This window comes from Lampetra planeri, chromosome 2, assembly GCF_965212315.1.
Source record: "Lampetra planeri chromosome 2, kcLamPlan1.2.h2, whole genome shotgun sequence".
NCBI classification, from domain to species: Eukaryota; Metazoa; Chordata; class Hyperoartia; order Petromyzontiformes; family Petromyzontidae; genus Lampetra; species Lampetra planeri.
In genome coordinates, this window is record NC_136108.1 from 24,311,120 (window position 1) to 24,334,184 (window position 23,065).

Sequence of the window (23,065 nt, forward strand, 5' to 3'; positions counted from 1 at the left end):
GTTTGTATTATGGTATTAATGGTATAAGGTGCATCCTCACACGATCGACTAAGAATTGGCAGCCTGTAACAAAGTAAATGTGGTTTGTGTCCCATACGAGTGAGTCCCTAAGGCCAGCAGCATTGCAAGTCTTGTGTAATGTGTGCCATGTCTTGTACGGCTGAATCCCATTCTTCCATAGACACAGAACCATATTAGAATGAAATAGCAAAAATAGTCAATTTAGTTACCCCTCCACAAAAGTAAAAAAAATAGTTGCCGATCGGCCTCGATCGATTAACTTGCTATTTAACAAAAAGAGTACGCGTGCGATTAAAATTTGCGTCGAGCTTTTGCAGCAGTGGGCGGTGTTCGGATACTACGTACAAACATTTCAAAATTGGACGGTTCAAACGGAAAAATTGACGGCTCCACGGTTGCGTAAGGCAAGTGTCGAAATGACGCTGAGCGTTGCCAGTCGGTCCCGATTGCGAAGACAACGCACATGTGCTGGCGTATCGGCAACATGGGTGTCTTCAAATAAAACACTTTTTTTTAAACTCTGAACAAATTTAAAATTTCCTTGTCGTTAGGAAAACGACGAGGAAATGACGGAAAACGTTTCCGTCAAGGTCGGCGAGGAGGCGACGGCCACCGCTCAGAATGTCACGGAGCAGCTTCAGATTGAGCAAGGGGGCCTCGCCGGGCAGGAGAAAGGCGCTGAAGAGAGCCCTCGGGACAAGCGAGCGGAGTCTCCCTCCTCCGGGAAGAAGGACAAGGGCGGCGCAAAGGGGTTCTCCAGGTTCCTGCCGTCTTGGTTCAAACAGACAAGATCGTCATCCGCAGGCGGCAAACGAGGTGCGGACAAGTTACGCAGGGGGAGCGAGCTGCAGCAGGCGGAGGTGAACGCGGACGGAAAAGATGAAGAAGTTAAGTCAGCTGAGAAGGAGGTTGAAGGAGAACTGGAGAAGAATGACGTGACAGAAGAGGCAACCCCGAAGAGGATCGTTCCGCAGCTTCAGGAGAGTGCCAAGAGAGCCCCCGGAAAGCTGCAGGAGCAGCTGCAGGAGCAGAAGGAGAAGGCGGTGGCTACGCTCGCCAGGTTTGACTTGGCTGACGCAGTAAGTGGACCCTGCAAAGCTGTCACACATCTAAGTGGGATCGCTCATGTTGCTGCAATACGCTATACGGGGGTATCCCTCGATCTACAAAAGGGATGCAGTTCTTCAAAAAAATTACCGTAAAAACTAAATTTTGTAAATCGGAAAGGCTCCTATTAATTAAATACGAAAAATTATGGATGTGTCTCGGACAGTCATTCCAACTTACACAATACAAAAATAACAATAAAGAATATAAATATTAAAACGATCGAATTATGATGAATTTAAAACTAAAATAAGTAACCTTGTCAGGGAACTCACCAAAAGATCTGCTGCATGTTGCAATGAGTGTAAAGGCAATGTAGAGGCAGTGCTACTGCACTGCAAGGACACCGTGACGCTATCGCAGATGACGACGCCACAGCCTCTCGGGTGGCTTCTCGTTTGATGATCTCACGACACGTGGCCGTTTTAAAATTTCGTTTGTGCGGAATTTGATTTCGTTAATCAAAGTGTCTACAATTTGTCAATTGGGTTCACGCGAAATTCCGTAAAACTGAACGTTCGTAAATCGAGGCAACACCTGTGCTTGGAAAAAAACCCCACAACCTACGTTATAGTTACACGAATGATGTCTCTACGTTTTGTGTGAATTAATAGTTTTTGTTGTTGTTGCTGAGAGTGCGTGGATGCGGGAAGACATTGCGAGGTGAGGCCGCTCTCGTCGTCCGCTCTCGTCGTCCGTGTGAGCGTCGCCCGGGGGATCACACGACGCGTGCGTCCTGCAACAGGTGGCGACCCACGACACGGAGCCCAGCGGAGGGGAGCAGCCGGCGGCGGTGGTGGCAGGAGGAGGAGGAGATGCCGAGGAGGCCGCCAAGGAGGCCACAGCTGAGGAGGCCGCCAAGGAGGAGGCCGGCGAGGCTGGCGCGGTGGAGGGGGTGGCGCCGCCGAGCTTGGAACTGGCTACGCTAAGCGGCGTCTCTAGGAGCCGCAGGGTGAAGGAGGTGGAATGCTCGGTGCTGCTCCTCGACGGCACACAGTTCGCATGCAAATTGCCGGTGAGTGCCACGCTAAGTGCGTGCTCCCAAGTAGCCGCGGTGGCTAGGAGATGTTAACTACCTCGCCCGGTATGCAGGAGGTCGTGGCTTCAATCCCGACCCTGATGCTTGTTGTATATTTGGAGTTTGCCTGTTTCTCTCTCTCTTTCCCAGTGGTCGCGTGGATTTTTCTCCAGGTAACTCCGGTTTTTTCTTCCACATTTAGAATCGACATCACACGTTTAGAGTATTTGGCTGCTCTACATTTCCACGTGATGATGATAAGCCACTTCGTTGAGCTATCATTTGTGATGGCCAGGTCACTTCCGAAAAATGAGTTTTATTGGGGTCGTTTTTGCATGCATTTTGGGCGTTTGTAAAAAAAAATTGATGGTTAAAATATAGAGTGGGGTTGTTAAGAAAAAAGTGGTGGTGTAGTTATGATGACAGTTAGGAGGACAGGTGGGAGGGGTTAAAGAAGGGTTGGGGTAGGGGTTGATGAAGTGATTGGGGTAGTGATAGTGGTCGCCATAGGATTAGGGGTAGTGATAGGGGTTGTAGTAGTGATTGGGGTAGTGATAGGGGTTGGGGTAGTGATTGTGGTAGGGGTAGTGATAGAAGTAGTGATATAACATTAACAAGCATATGTATTTTTTTTATATTTGGTGCTCTAACTGTATGACAGTCATGTGTAAAAGCATTCGCGAAAGAGTGATAGGAGAAGGGATAGTGTTAGGGGTAGTGATAGGGATAGTGATAGCAGTTGGGGTAGTGATAGGGTTTGGGGTAGTGATAGGGGTTGGGATAGTGAAAGGGGTCGTAGCTGGATGATGATGGGCTAGGGGAGAAGATATGGGGATTGTTTTAAGAGAGTAATGGAAGCAGGTTCGTGAAGAAGAATAAATGGAAATGTGTTTTGTCCCGCACCGCCAATTAGCATGGTTGGCTACGTACGTTGCGGAAGAAGTCCAACATAAATACAGACACATTTTGTCCACTGTCTTCAGCTTCAGGGCGTGGATGGGGGGGGGGGGGTTGAGTCGAGATGAAGTGGTCGTCCAGGAAAGTGTCCTCACATTTTCCGAAAGTCCACGCTCTTCCCTATGAGCACGTACTCGAGGTGTGGCCTTAAAATATACATATACTGGAGGGGACGTTTTGCACCATGCCCGAAAGCGTCACCCCTTATATAATTTTTCCTTTTGATTGCCACACATGGCGTTGTTATTGTGTGTGGAGTCGTTTCCTCTTACAGGCTGTCCTCGACTTACGAATACCCAACTTACGAACCAGCTTCCATGAAATATTGAAAAAATAACATTCACTTAAAACGTGTTACATGCAAGTGTACAATATTTATTGGAAATTATGAGTGTAACAATGCTTCCCTTTTCATTGAACCGTAACACATTTCATAACACTGACCACATGGGCATTTAAATGGTGCATTGAAGTGTTCTGACTTACGAGCCATTCCACTTACGAACGGCTCTCAGGAACGAATTGTGTTAGTAAGCCGAGTGTCTGGATTTGTGTTATGCGCCACTATTAATGCACCAGCAGCAACGTCAGCGAATCGCTTGAGTATCTACTGGATACTCCAGTGCTACTGTAGGACTTGGAGTGGACACTTTGTACTTGGCTTCTGACTTTTGTTTGATTGGTAAAGTTTTCAACCTTTATTTGTTGTTTTTTCTATTACACGCTTTTTTAAACTCACTGTCTGTTGTTGTATCCTCAAATCTTGTAACTCAATTTTTACCCACTTCCCAATGTGGTATCGACTGCAAACTTGGTATACTTATGTCATACTGATGACAATACTATATTCTATCATAAAAAAATACAAAACATATATTTTAAAACATAATTTTTTATGTTATGTTTCGGCTTGGGTGTAATTGTCCACGCTAAACTGACGTTGGCTGTAATTCGCGACGGTCCCTTACGTTATGGCTAGCTTCGGGGCCACTTCCTGGAGTCGTGGAGTTCTTCCATTAATAGTACGGTATATTTCATTAAAGCGTGTTTTAAAGAAAAGTTTTTGTAAATATTACTTATTTTAGAAACTAAAAAAGTTATATAAATACCAAGGCCGTAGCCATGGAGTCAACATTGGGGCGGACCAAATCTTCCAGGGTGTCTGGGGGGTCCCAACCCAGAAACAAATCTAAATTTGAAAACTAATTTCCTGCCTAAAATATAAAAAAAATTCACTAACACTTGGGATGGAGTTTTTATTTATTTTTTACAATAATGTCTAATGGTGTATTGTATTACATTGTTCTGTTTTTTACTTTTTTACCATTTCTTGTTTAATTGTATGTAATGGCAGAGATTAGGGATTAATAAAGTACAACCATAACCACAATCAGATAAACAGAAATCTATGCATTGATTTAAAAGAAGACAAGTCCAGCTATTGTGGCCAAGGTTCAGAAAATTGTTGTTTTTATTTACATAGCATAGCAAAACATTTTTATAGCAATGTATTGGGGGGGATATTTTGAGCATATTTGAATATTATAATTACAGCCTTGTAAATACCATTACGTGCTGTAACTGGGCAAACACAAATCGTCTTTGCGGAAAAAGCAGGGTGTTGTAAAGAGAAGGGATATTACCAGGGCACAAACCCGTGATATGGCCTTTTATTTTGAGGGTGCTTTGCATGTTGGTTTTCACAGTCAGGGTGCAGTTATCACGTCCGATTAGCACGGTTGGCTTACGTGCGGTGCGAAAGAAGTTCAACATACAGACACACATCACAGTGATTTAGTACCAAGCGCAACGTGCGTGCAGAGTCGTATGGCAGCAGTGAATATTGACGACATCCTAACGAGGACACGACCAGTCAACCGGTACAGGTATCCCTCGGTTCACCTCACAAAATGTCGCGTGAACGCAATTGACAAATTGTGGACGCTTTTCGATGAACGAAAGCGAATTTCTGCGTGAATTAAACTTTGTATTTGTTGCCTCATCCGTGTCTTCACAACGACGCTAATTATTATTATTCTGCGTTGTTTATTATCGAGTTATGCGTTGAACTCGGACCCATGACAGAGAGGGGGGGGTCTTTGCCTCGAATCTTCTGGCAGTTCACATGCATTGGGTTCAAGTGTTGCACACTCGAAATGAAGGACGTGGGCAGGTGCTCCAAATCGAGGGCAAGCAAATTTATTTATTGTGGTTAATATTAATATTGTGAAGAACAGCACCGTCACTCTGTTAAATGCAACAGCACGTGTTACACGCAGCAATTCTTCCGAGTCGCCATTAACCATGTGGCTGGTTTACACGTGCGGTTATTCATTAACCCTTTCTCTTAAACCCAATTCTACTACTGATAAACCATCTTTGTCTTTGACAATCAGATTTGCGCATCACTATTCGAATATTACTTTAATCCTAAGCTGTATGTCTATCTATCCCATCCACTTATATCGGTATCTTACACCCATTATATGTACTGTATGTGTACAGTATACGTACTGTATATCACCATTGTACAGCTTACTACTTTACATGTGTTCTATTCTCAATAGCATTGCAAGTAGTCATACTCTGGGTACATGGGCATGGTTATAGACTAAACAGTATTAGAGTTAGAGAATTACAATGACAGTAACTAATTACAGTGCGTCATCCCTTTACAATGCACAGTGCTAAAACGCCTCTAATTGCATATATCACAAACGAACAATTCAAAGCCAAGCTTAAAGTCTAGAACAAGTCTAGAACATTTATATAACGATCAAAAACAACCTTTGGGTCATTTACCTGTAAAATGCAACAGCACGTGTTACATGCAGCAATTCTTCCGAGTCGCCATTACCCATGTGGCTGGTTTACACGTGCTGTTATTAATTAACCCTGCCAGCCACCTACAGGCCCAACTCAGTCATCACATGCTGCTGTACACACATGCATTGATGCACTGCACAGCACATCAGGACTTTCACAGAACCACACTTTACTCCCTTGCTGCACAAGGACATAATTAAAAGAGTGATCCATTCCTAATGTGCCACACAAGCAAGTCTGCTGATGAAACACTGAATGCCAAAACCGGTCCAGAACTCGCTTGTGTTGAACCAATGCTGCAGAAATGATGCACTACCAGAAGGCAGTGTGATTGATGGAATGTGTGAACATACTTATATTTGTAGGTGGAGGGACGGATATGTGAAGAGGGCATATTGCCTGCCGATTTGTTTTGTTATTTACATTCCCCTTGTTTGTATTATTCTCCGATTATATTCTGCATTGTATATGTAGTGTGTGTCTCACGAGGCACACACAGTAGTCTGGAGGCACCACGATTTATTAACAACTTAACAGGGCTACGGGTTAACAATACTCGGGGTTATTCTAGACCCCCAAAGGGGTCCCCGATAACCGACGCTCCAAGACCCCCGAAGGAACACCGCACGGTAAGCTCTTTCTGCCAGACAACCACGATCACTCCGCCTCAGTCCCTCTTAGCCTCTCGAGCGTGGCCTCGCTCCGCCTCCGGCCACGCCCCTTCCTCGGTCTCTTGCGACGGAACTGGAGCCAGCATCACATGTCCTCCAGGCCCCTGTTTCCGGGCCCCCTTCACTACTACGTGTCAGCACGTCCCTTCTCTCTCTCTGCGACGGGGCCCTGCTCTGTAGGGCCTGCTTCTCCATCACGTCTCCGTCGGCCCCATCGAGAGGTGCGTGCGCACTAATTCACCAGTTGTGGTTGTAGTCAGCTTATAAGCCGTAGAGACACTATTTACATCTCTACATCACCCCCCCCCCCTTTATGAAACTCAGCCGCCTCGGCTGACCGACATATAACCCACACAACGTGTGGGCCTCCAACTTTTAATGCAACAGAACAGCAACAACAATAAATAATCCCGAATGAGAAATAAAACGATATTTACACTTTTTTTCTTCTTCTTGGTTCTTTCGGTAAAGTCACGTAGAAGGGAAATAATAAAATAATAAAAATAAAACATTAAATAATTCTCACGATGTTTCGGCCACAACGCAAGCAGCCGTCTGTCGGGAAGACAGCGTCTGAATGAAACACCCCAGGCTTGGAGCATATATTTAAGCTGGGTTGGAGGGGGAAGAGCGCCTTGACAAAATAATTTGCATATCAAGAGGAATTTAGCATATTTATGGGAAATGCAAATATGGGATTAGTACTACTTGTGAAATGCGTAGGAGGTGGGCGGGGGGTTTCAAAGTCATATTATGCCCGTGCATTATGCAGGATTAGCAGCATCAAAGGGAGGGGATAGGGGTAGCATTAATAAAGGGAAGGAATGTTAATAGTATGTAGCTGCAGTAACTAAACCACCACGTAAAAAACTAAAGTATAAACTACATAGTATCATCAGTATACTAAATATACTCTCCAATAAGCTGAGCTACTAACAGTAAGTAATACATTACAATTCTATGTCGCAAAAAATATATGCTTCCAGGTAAACTTTTTTCTCTTACATCACACGGGTCTACCCCGTACTATATACTGCCAGACAAACCCAACATTAACACGTTCCTTCGGAGTGGGCAGGTAGGAACTTGGTTGGACAGCGCATTCGTGCATGACAGACAGACAAATAATCCCTGGTGGGCAGTGTGGAACCTGTTGTTCCTACCTGTATGTATACAAGATAACTTGACTTTAGGTAGCCAGGCAGACAGCCCCCTGAACTATCGCCCCCCCCCCCTCCCTTAGGCCCCTCCCCCCTTAGGCCCCTCCCCCCTTAGGCCCCTCCCCTGACCCCCTTTCCCTTAGGCCCCTCCCCTGACCACCCCCCCCCCATATCCTCAGGCCCCTCCCCTGACCCCCCTTCCCTTAGGCCCCTCCCCTAACCCCCCTTCTGTTAGGCCCCTCCCCTGAGCACCCCCCCCCCCCCATATCCTTAAGCCCCTCCCCTGACCCCCCCTCCCTCAGGCCCCTCCGCTGACCCCCCCCCCCTCAGGCCCCTCCCCTGACCCCCCCCCCCCTCAGGCCCCTCTCCTGACCCCCCCCCTCAGGCCCCTCCCCTGGCCCCCCCCCCTCAGGCCCCTCTCCTGACTCCCCCCTTCCTTAGGCCCCTCCCCTGACCCTCCTCCCTTAGGCACCTCCCCTCTCCGTACCCGGCAGTAGGTCTCCACCAATCAAAGAGCTGTTTACCTGACTCCCCCCTTCCTTAGGCCCCTCCCCTGACCCTCCTCCCTTAGGCACCTCCCCTCTCCGTACCCGGCAGTAGGTCTCCACCAATCAAAGAGCTGTTTGTAAGGTCTCCACCAATCAAAGAGCTGTGTGTATTATATATTATGTACGACAGACAAACAGACAGACAGACAGCTAAATAATCCCTGGTGGGCAGTGTGGAACATTGTTCCTCCCTGTAAATTATATACTGTATTACTATACACCACCCTATACCTTCGACTATACATTGTAATATTACACTATGTATTAGTCTACCCACCCTACTGTATATCACACTGCTGTATATTCACTATACAATTACGATACTATATATTACCTTATACATTGTATTAAACATTACAATTTTATACTATTTATTATTATACAATCTGCTATACACTATACCATTGACCGTCGCGTGAAAGATACTAAGAGGAAGCAACGAAATATGTCAATAGGAGAGTGGTGGTAGGAGACTTGCAGCGGAGCAAAGAATCTATTCCCTGCGGAGAATACAAGATATATAGTCAATGCCAGTGAGTGGACTGCGGTCTGAAAGTCACCGTAAACACAATCAGTTAAGATCCGAAATGGTTTATTACGTCCTTCCAATGATTGCTGAGCCAGAAACCATCTTCTCGGTTGAAATTGTCTATGTTTGTATATGCGGATCGCCTCATGAACGAATCTCTCATGGTAGCCAGATGGCTTGCAGAGAACAATCTGTTCACACTATATATAGGACCAGGGAGAAGAAGAGTTGGAGGGAAAGGAAAAAATAAGAAAACTGCAACTATTTACAATTGCCAACCCACCCCCCGGACAGCCCACTACCCCCGGCATATGTAACGCCGTACCTGAGCACTAGATGAGCCCGGGTCAGCCATTGACCCATCTGGCTCGAGCAGCGCCCGTGGACCACGGGTGTAGGTGCACTTAGACGCCAGAGGATGGTCATTTAAATCGAGCAGTCCTTGCCCGAGTCCTCGATGCCGGGCCCCCTGGAGGTTCCGGGAACAGTCGGAAGATGACTCAATGAGCACTGCACCTCCCAAGCAGTGGGGGGTCGGGCGATGGCGGCTCCGGACTCCCCCGTTCACCCCCGTCCACCCTGGGCCGGCACTACCGGTGACATTGGGGGCGATAGGCACTTGGACCCTGTGGGCGGAACAATAGAACTGTCCTGAGGAAGGACGTCAGCCGACGCGCGCCCCAGCTCATCAGACTGACCAGACACCCTCAGGAAGTGGAGATGAAAGACTAACGGCAGGTGGAAAAAAGTTTTAGCCGCGACGGGTACACAAACCAGCAGCAGTGACCACACTGAATCCGCACGCACTGCGGACTCCTCACCTCCACCAATTTGACCGGGCCCTGCCATAGTTTGTGTAATTTCGGGGAGGTACCCATTGGGACATGGGGGCAGTGGAGCCACGCCTTGTCCCCTGGTGTGCTTATAGTTGTGGACTGGCAGGGCTTGACGAGCCGTTCGTTGGCCACCTGTCGCAAGGCTGAGTTCCCCCAAGACGCCTCCCTAGCTTCTGCCAAACGCTATAGGGTAAGACGCATGGGGTTCAATATCTTTGGATAATTTTCCAGTGGCTTGAGCTGCACATCAATTCGTGGGTCACGCTCCCTTCCATACATTAAATAAAATGGGGAAAACCCAATAGAAGCATGCGGGGTGGAACTATATGCGGCGAGCACGCCCAGAACAGTCCCAGTCTGACTGGGCTTCATTGACACATTGGCAAAACATCTAGGTCAGGGTTCTGTGTAACCTCTCCACCATACTGTTTGTCTGGGGGTGATAAGGCGATGTGCGCACTTTCTTGGTACCCAAATGCTCGCAAACATCTTTTAACAGCTTGGACGAATTTTTTTTGCCGTGGTCCATCAAGAGACGTTCAGGGGCGCCTTTATCCCATACGTAGCCATGAAGGAACGCATTCGTGATGGTTTCAGCTGATTGGTTTGGTAGCGGCCAGGCCATTGGCCAACGCGACAAATACTCCACCCCCACCGATACATATTTATTCCGCCGTGGAGTGGTGGGGAACGGACCGAGAACATCGAGCGAAACGCAGATGGATTTCAGCGGTGGGCGATCCGCTCTCATTGGAGGTTTGCTGTGAGCGCATTCTGTGCAATCCTGTAGCACGTTATAAATGGCGTCGGCCATGCCCAGCCATAAAAAGTGAATTTTTAGAGTAGGCAATGTCTTTTCGATATCAAGGTGCATTAACCGCTCGTGCTCCGCACGTATAACCTTTCCCCACAGAACAAATGGCACCACAATGGCGTATCGATGGGATTTCTCGTCCAATCTCATCAGCAAGCCCCCATCAAGGATCACCGGCGAAACTCGTCTGTTACCCCGACTCTCTGCCTTACCGACATGGCGCCGCAGTTTGAGTAGGGAGGCATCCTCCATCTGGAGTCACCCCCATTCGTCATGCATGAGGCCGACCGTATCCGTAGGCAGAACGTCCATAGACGCCGCCATAGCCTGAGGCAACTCCCCAGCAGGGGTTTTGCAGCATCCCGCACCCGTGAGGCACACGCATGAGTCTCGAGGTGGCAGTCTCGAGAGAGCGTCCGCATTATTATGGCGAACACCTTTTCTGTACGACACTTTAAAAGTATAGTCCTGAAGGACCTCTAGCCACCGCGAGAGCTGCCCGGACAGTTGTTCAACCTGCAGTGCGTACTGAAGGGCCGCGTGATCCGACTGCACCTCAAACACCCTCCCATAGAGGTACGGACGATATTCTTGGACAAAATAGACAATGGCCAACAATTCTCATCGCGTTACACAATACCGCTGTTCCACAGGGGATAACACCCGACTCCCATAAGCCACGACCTTTTCCACCCCGTCAACAACCTGGGACAGCACGGCACCAATCCCAGTGGCGCTGGCGTTCATGTCAAGGAGAAAAGGTCGGGAGAAGTCGGGATAGCGGAGAGGAAGAGCTTTCACCAAACCCTCCCACAGCGTGACAAACGCCGCCCCCTCCTCCATTCCCAAACAAAATTTCTGGCCTTTGGCAGTAAGGAAATGCAGTGGTTTTGCAATAGTCGCAAAGCCGGGCACAAATCGACGGTAATAGGAGGCAAACCTGACAAACTTCGCATTTTACCCACCGTCTTGGGGGTCGGCCACGTACGCACACATGCCGTTTTGTCGGGGTCCGTCACTATTCGGATTCACTCACAATGTGGCCCAGATATCGGACCGACCTCTGCAGAAAATGGCATTTTTGCGGCTTGAATTTAAAATTGGCTGCCTGCATTTTTAGAAAGACGGCCTGCAACCATAGTAGGTGCTCCTCGAATGTACATACAAAGACAATGACGTCATCAAGATAGATGAGGCACGAATCCCACTGGAGCCCTGCCAAAACCAATTCCATAAGCCGTTGGAATGTGGCTGGGCTGGAATGGAGTCCCATGGGAAGGCAATTAAACACAAACAAGCCCTGGGGAGTTCGAAATGCCGTTTTAGGTTTGGAACTCTCATCTAAGGGCAACTGCCAAAATCCGGAAAGGGTAGAAAAGAACCGCGCCCAGACAGGGCATCCAGGGAATGATCCATCCGAGGAAGTGGGTACGCATCGGCAACAGATACCTTATTTAACTTTCGTAAATGCACAAAACCTCAAGGTGCCATCCTGCTTTTTGACAAGAACAATTGGAGCCCCCCACGGACTGTTGGAAGGGGCGATAATATCCGCGGCTAGGATCTCCCCAACTGCATGGCGAACATGCTTCTTCTCAGTTGGGCTCAGCCTGTACGGGTTCTGACGAAAGGGGGCCGCATTGCCTGTGTTGATATGATGGTGTACCAACGACGTGCAGCCAATGTCGTATTTGGATTTTCTGAAGATGTCCGAAAATTCCTTAATGAGCGCACGCAATGCGGATCTCTGCACCTCTGACAAGTCAGGGCTTTCGGCACAGAGTGCGTCCACCCACGCATAGTCGCAACTCTCACCCCGCTCCGCAGCAGTGACCATCTTGACGGGGTCCGTCATTACCACCCTGCCATCTGCTGGCGATGTGTGAGCTAGGACCGTGCCCGCCTGTTTGACAGTGGGTCCAAGACCAGGGTTTAAAATTTGAATGAAAGGCTGCTGGTCATTTTTGATGATAGTTTGGGCCCCGACCAACGTAAGGCCACGGCTCACTTTGTTGGATGGTGTTAGAAGAACACCTCCCTTGGTAGCATCCCCATTGAGTTGCCTCCTGAGGCGCAAAGGCACCAGCATTTGTGCTCCAGGGGGAATTTTAACTGTTTCCCACACGAGTGCTGGGATCATGGCGTTTACTTGACACAGTCGAGTGGGGGAGGGCAAAAAGGCCATTCTACAGCCGGACGGCAATTCCAGGCACCCCTGGTCAATGAGGATCTTGAGGGGCATTTTTCCTAGAAAATTCGTTCCAAGCAGGCAAGGCACGGCCAACGATTTGGAAACTAATATCGGGCCGGTTATTTAAATATCGCCAATGGCTATGGTAGCCCCATAATTCCCAAATAAATCGCCATTTGCCGCAAAGCACGGGACATCAACCGGATGGAGGGTAGCTGATTTAGCAGGTAAGCAGTCAAAAATCATTTCAGATATGATGGTAGCGGATGTTCCCGTGTAAAATAGCATCCGCACCTCTATCCCTTGCACAGTGTCAATGACGGCCGAGAATGCCGTGGCCACGATGCGTTGGCCCAATGCTGACCTCTGACCAGGTCGCCTTGGCCATCCATCGGCGCCAATTTCCAAAATAGCCGCCCCGCACCCCGAGCGCACGGCCCCACACGCGAATCAAGGCAGACGCATGAACCGGATGAATGAGGTGAGTGCGAGGGCCGGGTGTGTGGTGCAGCACGACTCGCGGAGTGGGAGAGGGTCGGCCGAAGGATGACGACGTCCTGGAGGTTCTCCCACGGTCGGGAGAACCATTGGAGATGTGGCCCAGAAGGCCACACTTGAAACACACGACGGGGGATGATCCGAGGCTGGAGGAGGCCTCCGTCCGTTGATCACGGTCGTCCCTCCGCCCCATGTCGGCTTTCCTCCATCCGCTGATGTTGAGCGACGCGAAGGCCTGGGAGGACTCGACCTCATCAGAAGCTGCTGCATCTTCAGCAGGACACGTGCACGCCACCACCTTCAAGCGGCGCTTGATGTTGAGGTGGGCCTGGAGGCACCTTGTGACTCTCAGCAACGTCAAGTCGTCGGAGGCAGGCAGCACAACATCAAGCTCCTGGGCCAGCCCCAGCATGTGATCCAAGACCAGTGCGTCAAGGCCGTCCTTGTCCATTTTTGGGTACGCTGCCTGGGCCAGCGAGATAAGCGCCCTGCCGAAGACAAGAGGCATCTCGACTTCTTCTCATCTCCGTGCAGCAAACTTATGGCTCATGTTAGATGGCGGGTCGAAAATCCCCGCCATCTGTTGAAGAGCTTGCGCCAACGTCACCCAATCCTCGGCTGGAATGGAGTAGAATGCTCCCAAGGCAGCGTCATCTAACACCCAATCTCCGCCTGCCGCGACAAAGGGAAGGCGCCTCTTCAGAGCAGGACCCTCCGTTTGCATTTTTGGCGGGACACTCGCGATGGCAGGAACCACGTCCCGCGCACTGCTCAAAATGGCGGCCTCTTGTGTAGGCTGCGCTTCCCACGTTTCCCGCGCGCGAGACGTAGCAACGGCGAAGTCTTCGCCTCGCGGCTCCGGTCCTCCGACTCGTTCAGCCGGCTCGTGCAGGTCCATCTCCGCGACGAGTACTGCCGAAGTGGACAGTAGGTTGGCCAAGCGCTGGCCACGCGCCCACTTGTCTCTCCCCCGCTGCTGGTGGCGTGGCGAGGTCACGTTCCTTCCGCTGCTCCGCAGGCCCAAACATTCCAACGGGGCCGCCTCTACCGGGGCTGTCTGGGGGATCACCCCCTCTTCGTCTTCTTCCTCTGAAGAATCCCTGGTAGGTTGTCTTCTTCTCGTGTATATTTTAAGCCTACGCTATCACCTAGCTATAAAATATTTTTACTTCTGGCATCAGATGTAGTGTGTGTCTCATGAGGCACACACAGAAGTCTGGAGGCACCACGATTTATTAACAACTTAACAGGGCTTCGGGTTAACAATACTCATGGTTATTCTAGAACCCCAAAGGGTCCCCCGACGACCGACGCTCCAAGACCCCCGAAGCAACGCCGCACGGTAAGCTCTTCCCGCCAGACAACCACGATCGCTCCGCCTCCGTCCCTCTTATCCTCTCGAGTGTGGCCTTACTCCACCTCTGGCCACGCCCCTTCCTCGGTCTCTCATGACGGAACCGGAGCCAGCGTCACATGTCCTCCGGGCCCCCGTTTCCGGGCCCCCTTCACTACTTCGTGTCGGCACGTCCCTTTTCTCTCTCTGCGACGGGGCCCTGCTCTGTAGGGCCTGCTTCTCCATCACGTCTCCATCGGCCCCATCGAGAGGTACGTGCGCACTCATTCACCAGTTGTGGTTGTCGTCGGCTTATACGCCATAGAGACGCTATTTACGTCTCTACATATACATACATTTACATTCTTGACTCGTGACTATATTTTTTACAATGACGCTCATAGATTATTTTGCGTGACACTTCAGACAGTGCTCATAGTCACCGACTACAAAGACAAAGATCCCCCATGTAGCCTGAACAGACTGTTGGGGCAAGTTCTGTTAGCGAGTAGCACCTATGAAGAACGGCACAGCACACAAGGGGGTGAATGTACCAACACCACACCCAGCCGCCTTTGTCTCCCCAGTGGTGATGTTTACACACCGCACCAGGTACTCATTTGAGCGGGAATCGAACCCGGGTCACCGGGTTCGTAGCACAGCGTAGCGCTAACCACTACACTACCGCTCCCCACAAGCCACCCACTACCCAACCCAATCCACCTGTCCAGTAAATTGATAAATCTTCCTTTCCTCTAAGTGACAGTACAAATAAAAATAACCTGTTAATATTTTTAATAAACTGGTCGCTTTATGTGATAGTGATTGATGGTATACGTTTGTGATGGGGATTGATGGTACGTGTATGTGATGGTACGCGTATGTGCTGGTGATGGTGATTAATGGTACAGGTATATCATGGTGATGGTACGCGTATGTGATGGTGATTGGTGATACACGTACGTGATGGTATGGTATGTGATGGTGATTGATGGTACGCTTATGAACGTGATGGTGATTGCTGGTACGCGTATGTCATGGTGATTGCTGGTACACGTGTAGTGAGTTAAACTGAGTCGCAGACGTACTCTTGGAGGCAACACATTTATTTAACACCAACACATGGGGTAACTGCCCCTTAACAGAATAACAACCTGTGGTGGTGACCACCAGGCTAACTACGCTAATTACAACGTAACTAGCTACAACGGACCGGACCACAGCTCGGGTCCAGGTCCAAGTGTTGGAGACTCGGTAGACCGTTGAACGTAGACGAAGGTTTCTTCAGGATTAACAACAATGCCAGCCCCTCTGGGGGACCCGGCTTATATTCTCTGCGGCATGGCTGGCTCCGCCCTTGGCCATGCCACCTTCCAGAATCCTCGAGCAGGATCTGGACCCCAACCACGTGACCACCCCTAGCCCCCACTCAGGGACCCTTTGTAGACTTAACTGGTCATGTGTCCTCTCTGGTCAACCAGAGTGCCATGGCCTTTAGTAACCCCTTTCCTACGGCCGGCACTCCCACACCCTATCCTGTAGAACTGGCACTGCACGCCAAGCGTGATGCCATCCAGCGCTATCAATCAGCGCTGACCGAGCCCCTCTAGGGCCGATACTACACCCACACCATAGTGGTATCTGCGATGTCAATACACCGCATGCCATGCCTCTCTAGCGCCGGCACTACACAGTGATATCCCGAGATGTCACTACACATGTATGTCTTGGTGATTGTTGGTACATGTTTGTCATGGTGATTGCTGGTACGCGTATGACATGGTGATGCGTATGTCTTGGTGATTGCTGGTACGCGTATATCATGGTGATTGCTGGTACGTGTATGACATGGTGATGCGTATGTCTTGGTGAGTGCTGGTACGCATATGTCATGGTGATTGATGGTACGCGTACGTCATGCTGTATTTCCCCTCTTCGCAGAGACATGCAAAAGGACACGAGCTATTCCACAGGGTGTGTGAGCATCTAAACCTTCTGGAGAGGGACTATTTTTCCCTCACCTACAAGGATGCCTCGGATCAGAAGGTGACGGCGGCGTTTTTTTACATGTGCACACATTCGCCTCGCTTCCACCTTCCCTTTGGGACTGCGCGGAGGCAGCCGGCAGGCTCGCAGCATCGTTGGCATGAACGCATTTGGCGAGGTGCTGCGGCGTCAGTGGCTCTTTGAGCGGGGTGATGTCTTGATCCTCCTTCTTGTCACACTAAATTTGAGACAACCAGGATGACCGTGAAGCTCGCAGAGACATGCGAGGGAATTCGATCCACCGTGAAACTTGAAGCAGACCGTCGCTTCGTAGCTACGTGAGAATTATGATCGGAGCGCATTAGCAATTAAAGTGTGCTCTCCTATAACACTGCGTCGTTTAAATCGTGCAAATTAGATATGATATAACGCGATAAATGTATTAGGGAACACTTTTTTTATAACGCGGATGCGAATTGGATATTACGCGAGCCATCGAACGGAACTACGTCGCACGAGTAGGAATAAGCGGTCGTACGGTAGCCTCGGTGTAGCATCACACAAGGTGGGATGCTGTTGGATGCTTCTAGATGCTACCCACGCGCCTCAGTCTCTGTTCAGCCTGTGAACGCATCTCACGTGTTATCGCGGACTGTGATTTCTACCCTAAATTATATATAATTTATGATAAGGCGATTTTTCCGCAACGCGGTGTTCTTCAGGAACGCAACAATTACTATTGCCGCATTATAGGAGCACGAGAATGTACTGCCATATCTCCCAGTGTGAAGTGTCATGCTTGATGGGTGTCCATGGCTGCGACTCGCAATGAATGTGGATGTGGTTCCATTCATGGTTAGGAGAAGAGAAACGCGATTTCTTTCAGCGCAGATCACCAAAGCTGCATTTTGTTGTCGTTGAGGGCCGCTTAGTGCCGGGAACCCTTTGGGGCAACATCGGCAGTCGGCAACTGATGGCGCGACGTGTTGTGAAACCCCCACTTGCATTGAGAAATGCGTGGAAATCCCACCAAGTACAGAGGAGCAGCTCGCCACGCTTGCCCGGTGTTGCTTGAGCCTCACTCGGAGACCGTTAACTCAAGAATAATGAATTTTCACGAGAAAAAAAATATTTTCTCGTTCGTGCTGCGTTCACTACATGTGTAGTCCAACTGAGTCGCAGACTTTATCTTGGGAGCAACACTATTCCGCAACTGAACACAACATTACACAATCTACACTCGGGTTTGGAATGCACATCTAACCACGCTACGGCAGAACTAGACACAGTTCGCTATCCCGGCCCGGACCACAAGCTGGGTCCTGGACCGCGTGGCTAGAGGCTTCTTCTCCCCAACGTGGATCTTCTTCACACCAGGACATGAAGACCTCGAGCTCTTCACGGGACCCCCGTTATATGCCCCTGGGCTGGGGCTTGCTGCGCCCTTCGCCCCGCCCACCTTCCAGATCTCTCGAGCTCTGTCTCGAAGGTTCCCGAGAGCTCTTTTAGACCACGTGACCGCCCAGCGGCCCCTGTCCACCAATATCATCCAGTTACGTATCAGCAGGTCAACCAGTGTATCATGCCCCAACGTAACCCTGGCTGGCTGACGCTCCCTCTCGCTCTCTCACCGGGAGCCCGCACCACACACTGCTTGCGGTGCCTTCGCGCTGACCAGCGCTCACCCAAGCCCTGCTAGGGCTGGTACTACTCCCCGTAACCGGGCTGCCCATAATGACAACACATTATCCGCTGTAGCTTCGTAAGCCCGGCACCACACAGTGTCAATCACAGTCACTACACATGCGCAGATCATGTGCAGATGATGTGTTTAAGGTGCATGGTTGGAAATCTGTCAGAAAAAATCTAACAGTTTGCAATCCAGGGCAATAATTACATTGACGGTGTCGACAGTTAGTATTCTGTCTCTACGGATTTCACATTTTCACGTATTTTTTTTCAGAATTGGCTGGATCCCATTAAAGAAATTAAGAAACAGCTGATGCGTAAGTATGACATGTGTCACACTTTGTACCTCAAATGTATAAACGCGTAGCTCTCATAACCTAGGTTATCACGAGTGTGCAATATTCATCCATTGTAAGCTCTGCAGAGGAATGACTGTAGGTTCAACTTAAAATGCAAATGTTTTTTACACAATTGATATGTGTTTATTATTTATTTGCTCTACATTTTTTCGAGTATTTACACTCTAGTCTTATGTTAAATATCAATGTTCGCATCAAACTTTTATATGAAACTAGTTTATATACCCGGCGTTGCATACCGACCGTGGTGGTACCTGCTATCACTACAGCAGTACATGCCGACTTTAGAGCAGTATTTATCGACTCTATAGCACAAAGTACTCACCTGACAGAGTGGCGTGATGAGGCCTAGTGACGTGCAGAGCCTCGCCTAGATTGTCCAGCCGGCCGAGGTGGCAGGCTGGGGTTGGGCTGCTTCCCCTGACCCCCCGCCCCCAGCCATGATCTCCCCGGCCGCTCTGCAGTAATATCTACGGCCTATAGTGGTAACATCTAGCGACTGTATATATTAGTAACTGCATGCATCAGGGTGGGGGGGACATCACACAGTGAAGATTTAAGATCAGCGTTTAGTGAATTTTTAAAGCATTTTTAACACGAAAGAAAATGTCCCCCTCACTCCCACCGAAGGCGTGCGACTTGGCATGGGCCGTCCCCCCCACCAAAGGCGCGTGAGTTGGTATGGTCGTGCACGCTTCATAAACAATAAATAAAGAGATAGCGCAAATAGCGCAAAAAAATCGCACTAAATCGCTAATTATACTTATTAAAAGTTAACGGATGTGAAAAAGGAATAGCGCTTGCTCACGGCGGGGCTTACGGCGTGGTACCTGAGCCAAATCCTTTGCGAGCGCGCGAACGCACACAAAGCCACAAACCGACAAACAGACAATTTTTTACTTTTTTTATAGATAGAAATTAGTTATTTTAAGCAGCTAAATCATAAACAAGAATCTTAATTTTAGAACTTTCGTGACTGCAGGAATTATTATTTGGTTCTTTCGGTTAAGTCACGTCTAAAGATAAAATAATAAATTAAATTAAATAATAGAATACGACGTTTCGATTGCAACACAAGCAATCATCATCAGGTATAATGAAATAGCGACATAAAATCTAACCAGAAAACTATAGACAGACATATTAGCAGACAGATATCACCAATATACATAGAGAGAGCAACACAGGTAACAGAGAGAGGTGGTCGTTTCTGTGGGGTGGCCTTAAATAGACAGAGGAGGGCGGACGCAGAGAGAGGGAGGGGGGTTAGAGAAAAAATTAGCATATCAATGAGTGGACAACAAAACGTGGTGCTGCAAGTGCGATGACACGGCAAGCAAGCCTCAAAATCAGGAGAAGGACACACTAAAATTAAATAACCTAGTAAAATATCGAAATGTAATGTAATACAACACAGAGGGTCGGTCAACACACAATTAACGCATAGCCTGGTTGATTACGTATTTCAAAGATTGCTAAGTTAGAATTTAAGTGTGAACATTCCAAAGAGAGGACACAGGCAGAGAGAACAAGTAGTCAGAGAGAGAGAAAAAAGAAGATAAGTTTAAAACTTCCCCGTAGAAGTGGTTCAATCTTAATGTTACCTGTGTTGCTCTCTCTATGTATCTTGGTGATATCTGTCTGCTAATATGTCTGTCTATAGTTTTCTGGTTAGATTTTATGTCGCTATTTCATTATACCTGATGATGATTGCTTGTGTTGCAATCGAAACGTCGTATTCTATTATTTAATTTAATTTATTATTTTATCTTTAGACGTGACTTAACCGAACGAATCATAAACAAGAATTGAATGGTTATAGCAACATCATTAACACGTCGTTATTTACAGATACGGGAATTATTTGCAAATCAACTATCTCAATAGTCCAGCGAATTATTTATGTAAACCCCAACACACTCGTGAACAACACTGCGGCCTTAAAAAATGTAATGATCAGTGATGTTTCAGGCAACGTCACTTCTGAACAGCACTTCGTCAGAGAGGCAGTATAGGGCCAGAGTGGAGAATGTAATTATAATCAGAATTGGAGACTGCACTTTAAACCATGGGGACTACTGAGAATAACATTTAAAAAAAATTCTGATGACCAGTTTTCTAAATCTACAAACCCTCCAATAACATTGCTAAACTAAACTAATTTTTATTTTACCAGGTAAGGCCCACTGAACTACGTAGCTCTTTTTCAGAAGCGACGAGGTGGCTTATCACGTGGAAATTTATACCAGTCAAATACTCTAAACGCGTGTTGATTGTAAATGTGGACTAAAAAACTGGAGGACCTGGAGAAAAATCCACCTGACCACGGGGAGAACATGCAAACTCCAATTATACAGGTGTCTGGGTCGGGATCGAACCCACGACCTCGTGTATACCAGGCGAGGTAGTTAACATCTCACCACTGTGGCTCCCAATTGCAATTGTTTACCCAGGAAAGCCTCACATTACGGGCCGACGTTACTCTATATAATCCCAATTGAGTAATTTGCATGCAATGTTTCCGCATTGGGATGTTTGGCCAATACCAGTTACATCGTAAGCTATTTATTTATTTATGGGAGGGAACTGAAGAACCTGGTGGAAACCCTTGCATAACAGGGGAAGAGCATACAAAATCCACACAAAAAGGCACCCAGGTGAAGATTTGAACCCAGGTCCTTGTTGCTGTGAGATGCACCTGGTTTTCACTGCACCACGTCTTAGCGACGGATTTACTGCATGTTGGCTGTGGGACTTTTTCAGACTCTCCGTGGCTTGTTTCCTTCAATGTGAAGTTTTATCCACCGGACCCATCACATCTCCTGGAAGACATTAGCAGGTACTGTTTACTATATCTTTGTGTATGTGTGTATGTATTTTGAACTTATTTCGAAACGTACGTAGCCAACCGTGCTAATCGGAGGTGCGTGGGAAGTACAACAAACTCAAAAAAAAAAGTCACTTTATTGTCAAGTGTGTTACATGCATGACATACAACACAGATGAAATTACAGTCCTCTCTCTTGGTCCCACGGTGCAACCAAGCAATTAAAAAAATGAATCACAATTAACAGACATAAATAAACAATAAACAATCGGCGATCAACACAAGATAAATAATCAAAAATGTAATAGACTTAAAATAAACAACAGTCAAGAATTATAAAATATAAAATATTATTTAAATAAAATATTTAAAGAAATAAGATATTTAAACCGGTGTGGTAGTGCGATGTAGTGCAATGTGCAGTCCAGAGATCAGGATGTACGAGTGAATGTGTGTGTGGGGGTTGGGGTCAGGGGGCAAAGGGGGGAGGGTGGGCAGAGGGGGGAGTGATGGTAGAGCAGGGAGGGAATTGAGTCTCCTGACAGCCTGGTGAAAGAAACTGTCTTTGAGCCTGCTGGTCTTGGCCCGAAGACTCCGCAATCTCCTCCCTGACGGCAGCAGGCTGAAGAGGCTGTGAGATGGGTGGGTGGGATCACCTGCAATCTTGATTGCTTTGCTGGTGATGCGGGTGTTATAAATGTCCAGAAGAGGGGGGAGGGAGACACCAATGATCCTTTCAGCTGCTCTCACTATGCGCTGCAGAGTCTTGCGGCAGGACACGGTGCAGGTGCCGTACCACACGGTGATGCAGCTCGTCAAGATGCTCTCAACGGTGCCTCTGTAGAAGGTGTGCATGATGGGGGGCGGGGCTCCTGCTCTTCTCAGTTTGCGGAGAAAGTACAGGCGCTGTTGGGCTTTTTTGGCCAGTGATGCAGTGTTGTGACTCCACGACAGGTCTTCAGAGATGTGCACACCCAGGAACTTGGTGCATCTCACCCTCTCCACTGCAGCACCGTTGATGGTTAGCGGAGTATGCTGGGTGTGCACTCTCCTGAAGTCCACAACAATCTCCTTCGTCTTCTCAACATTCAAGTGGAGATTGTTGTCCTTGCACCACGTGGCCAGCCTGCTCACCTCACTCCTGTAGTTTGTCTCATCCCCGTTTTTGATGGCACCCACCACAGTTGTGTCATCCGCAAACTTAATGAAGAGGTTGGAGCTGAATGATGGTGTGCAGTCGTGGGTCAGCAAAGTGAAGAGGAGGGGGCTCAGCACATATCCTTGGGGGACCCCTGTGTTCAGTGTGATGGTGCCGGAGGTGTTGCTGCCAACTCGAACTGCCTGTGGTCTCCCTGTCAGGAAGTCCAACAGCCAGTTGCACAGGGAGGTGTTGAGCCCCAGGTGGTCTAGTTTGTGGATGAGCTGCTGGGGGATGATTGTGTTGAATGCTGAGCTAAAGTCGATGAACAGCATTCTGACGTAGAAGTCTTTAGTCTCCAGATGGGTGAGAGCTGAGTGGAGGGTAGCGGAGATGGCGTCATCGGTCGAGCGGTTAGACCGATACGCAAACTGGAAAGGGTCCAGGGCGGGGGGAAGGACAGACTTGATGTGTTGTAGGACTAGCCGCTCGAAGCACTTCATAAGGATTGAAGTGAGTGCGACCGGGCGGTAGTCATTGTAGCAGGAGGGTGATGA

At 48.5% G+C, this 23,065-nt stretch overlaps 1 protein-coding gene across 7 annotated transcripts in view; it reads left to right on the top strand.

Annotated features, from left to right (window-relative positions):
• The first annotated feature begins 439 nt into the window (after positions 1-439).
• Positions 440-23,065, top strand: part of LOC144730536 (protein 4.1-like) — a 70,146-nt gene continuing 47,520 nt past the window's right edge. For all 7 annotated transcript variants that reach the window (XM_078611253.1, XM_078611256.1, XM_078611254.1 and 4 more), the window contains exons 1-5: positions 440-1,100; positions 1,874-2,143; positions 16,451-16,555; positions 18,459-18,501; positions 21,307-21,382. In XM_078611253.1, the coding sequence (XP_078467379.1) occupies positions 588-1,100; positions 1,874-2,143; positions 16,451-16,555; positions 18,459-18,501; positions 21,307-21,382 (1,007 nt within the window). In that variant the 5' untranslated portion in view covers positions 440-587. The remainder of the gene's footprint in view (positions 1,101-1,873; positions 2,144-16,450; positions 16,556-18,458; positions 18,502-21,306; positions 21,383-23,065) is intronic.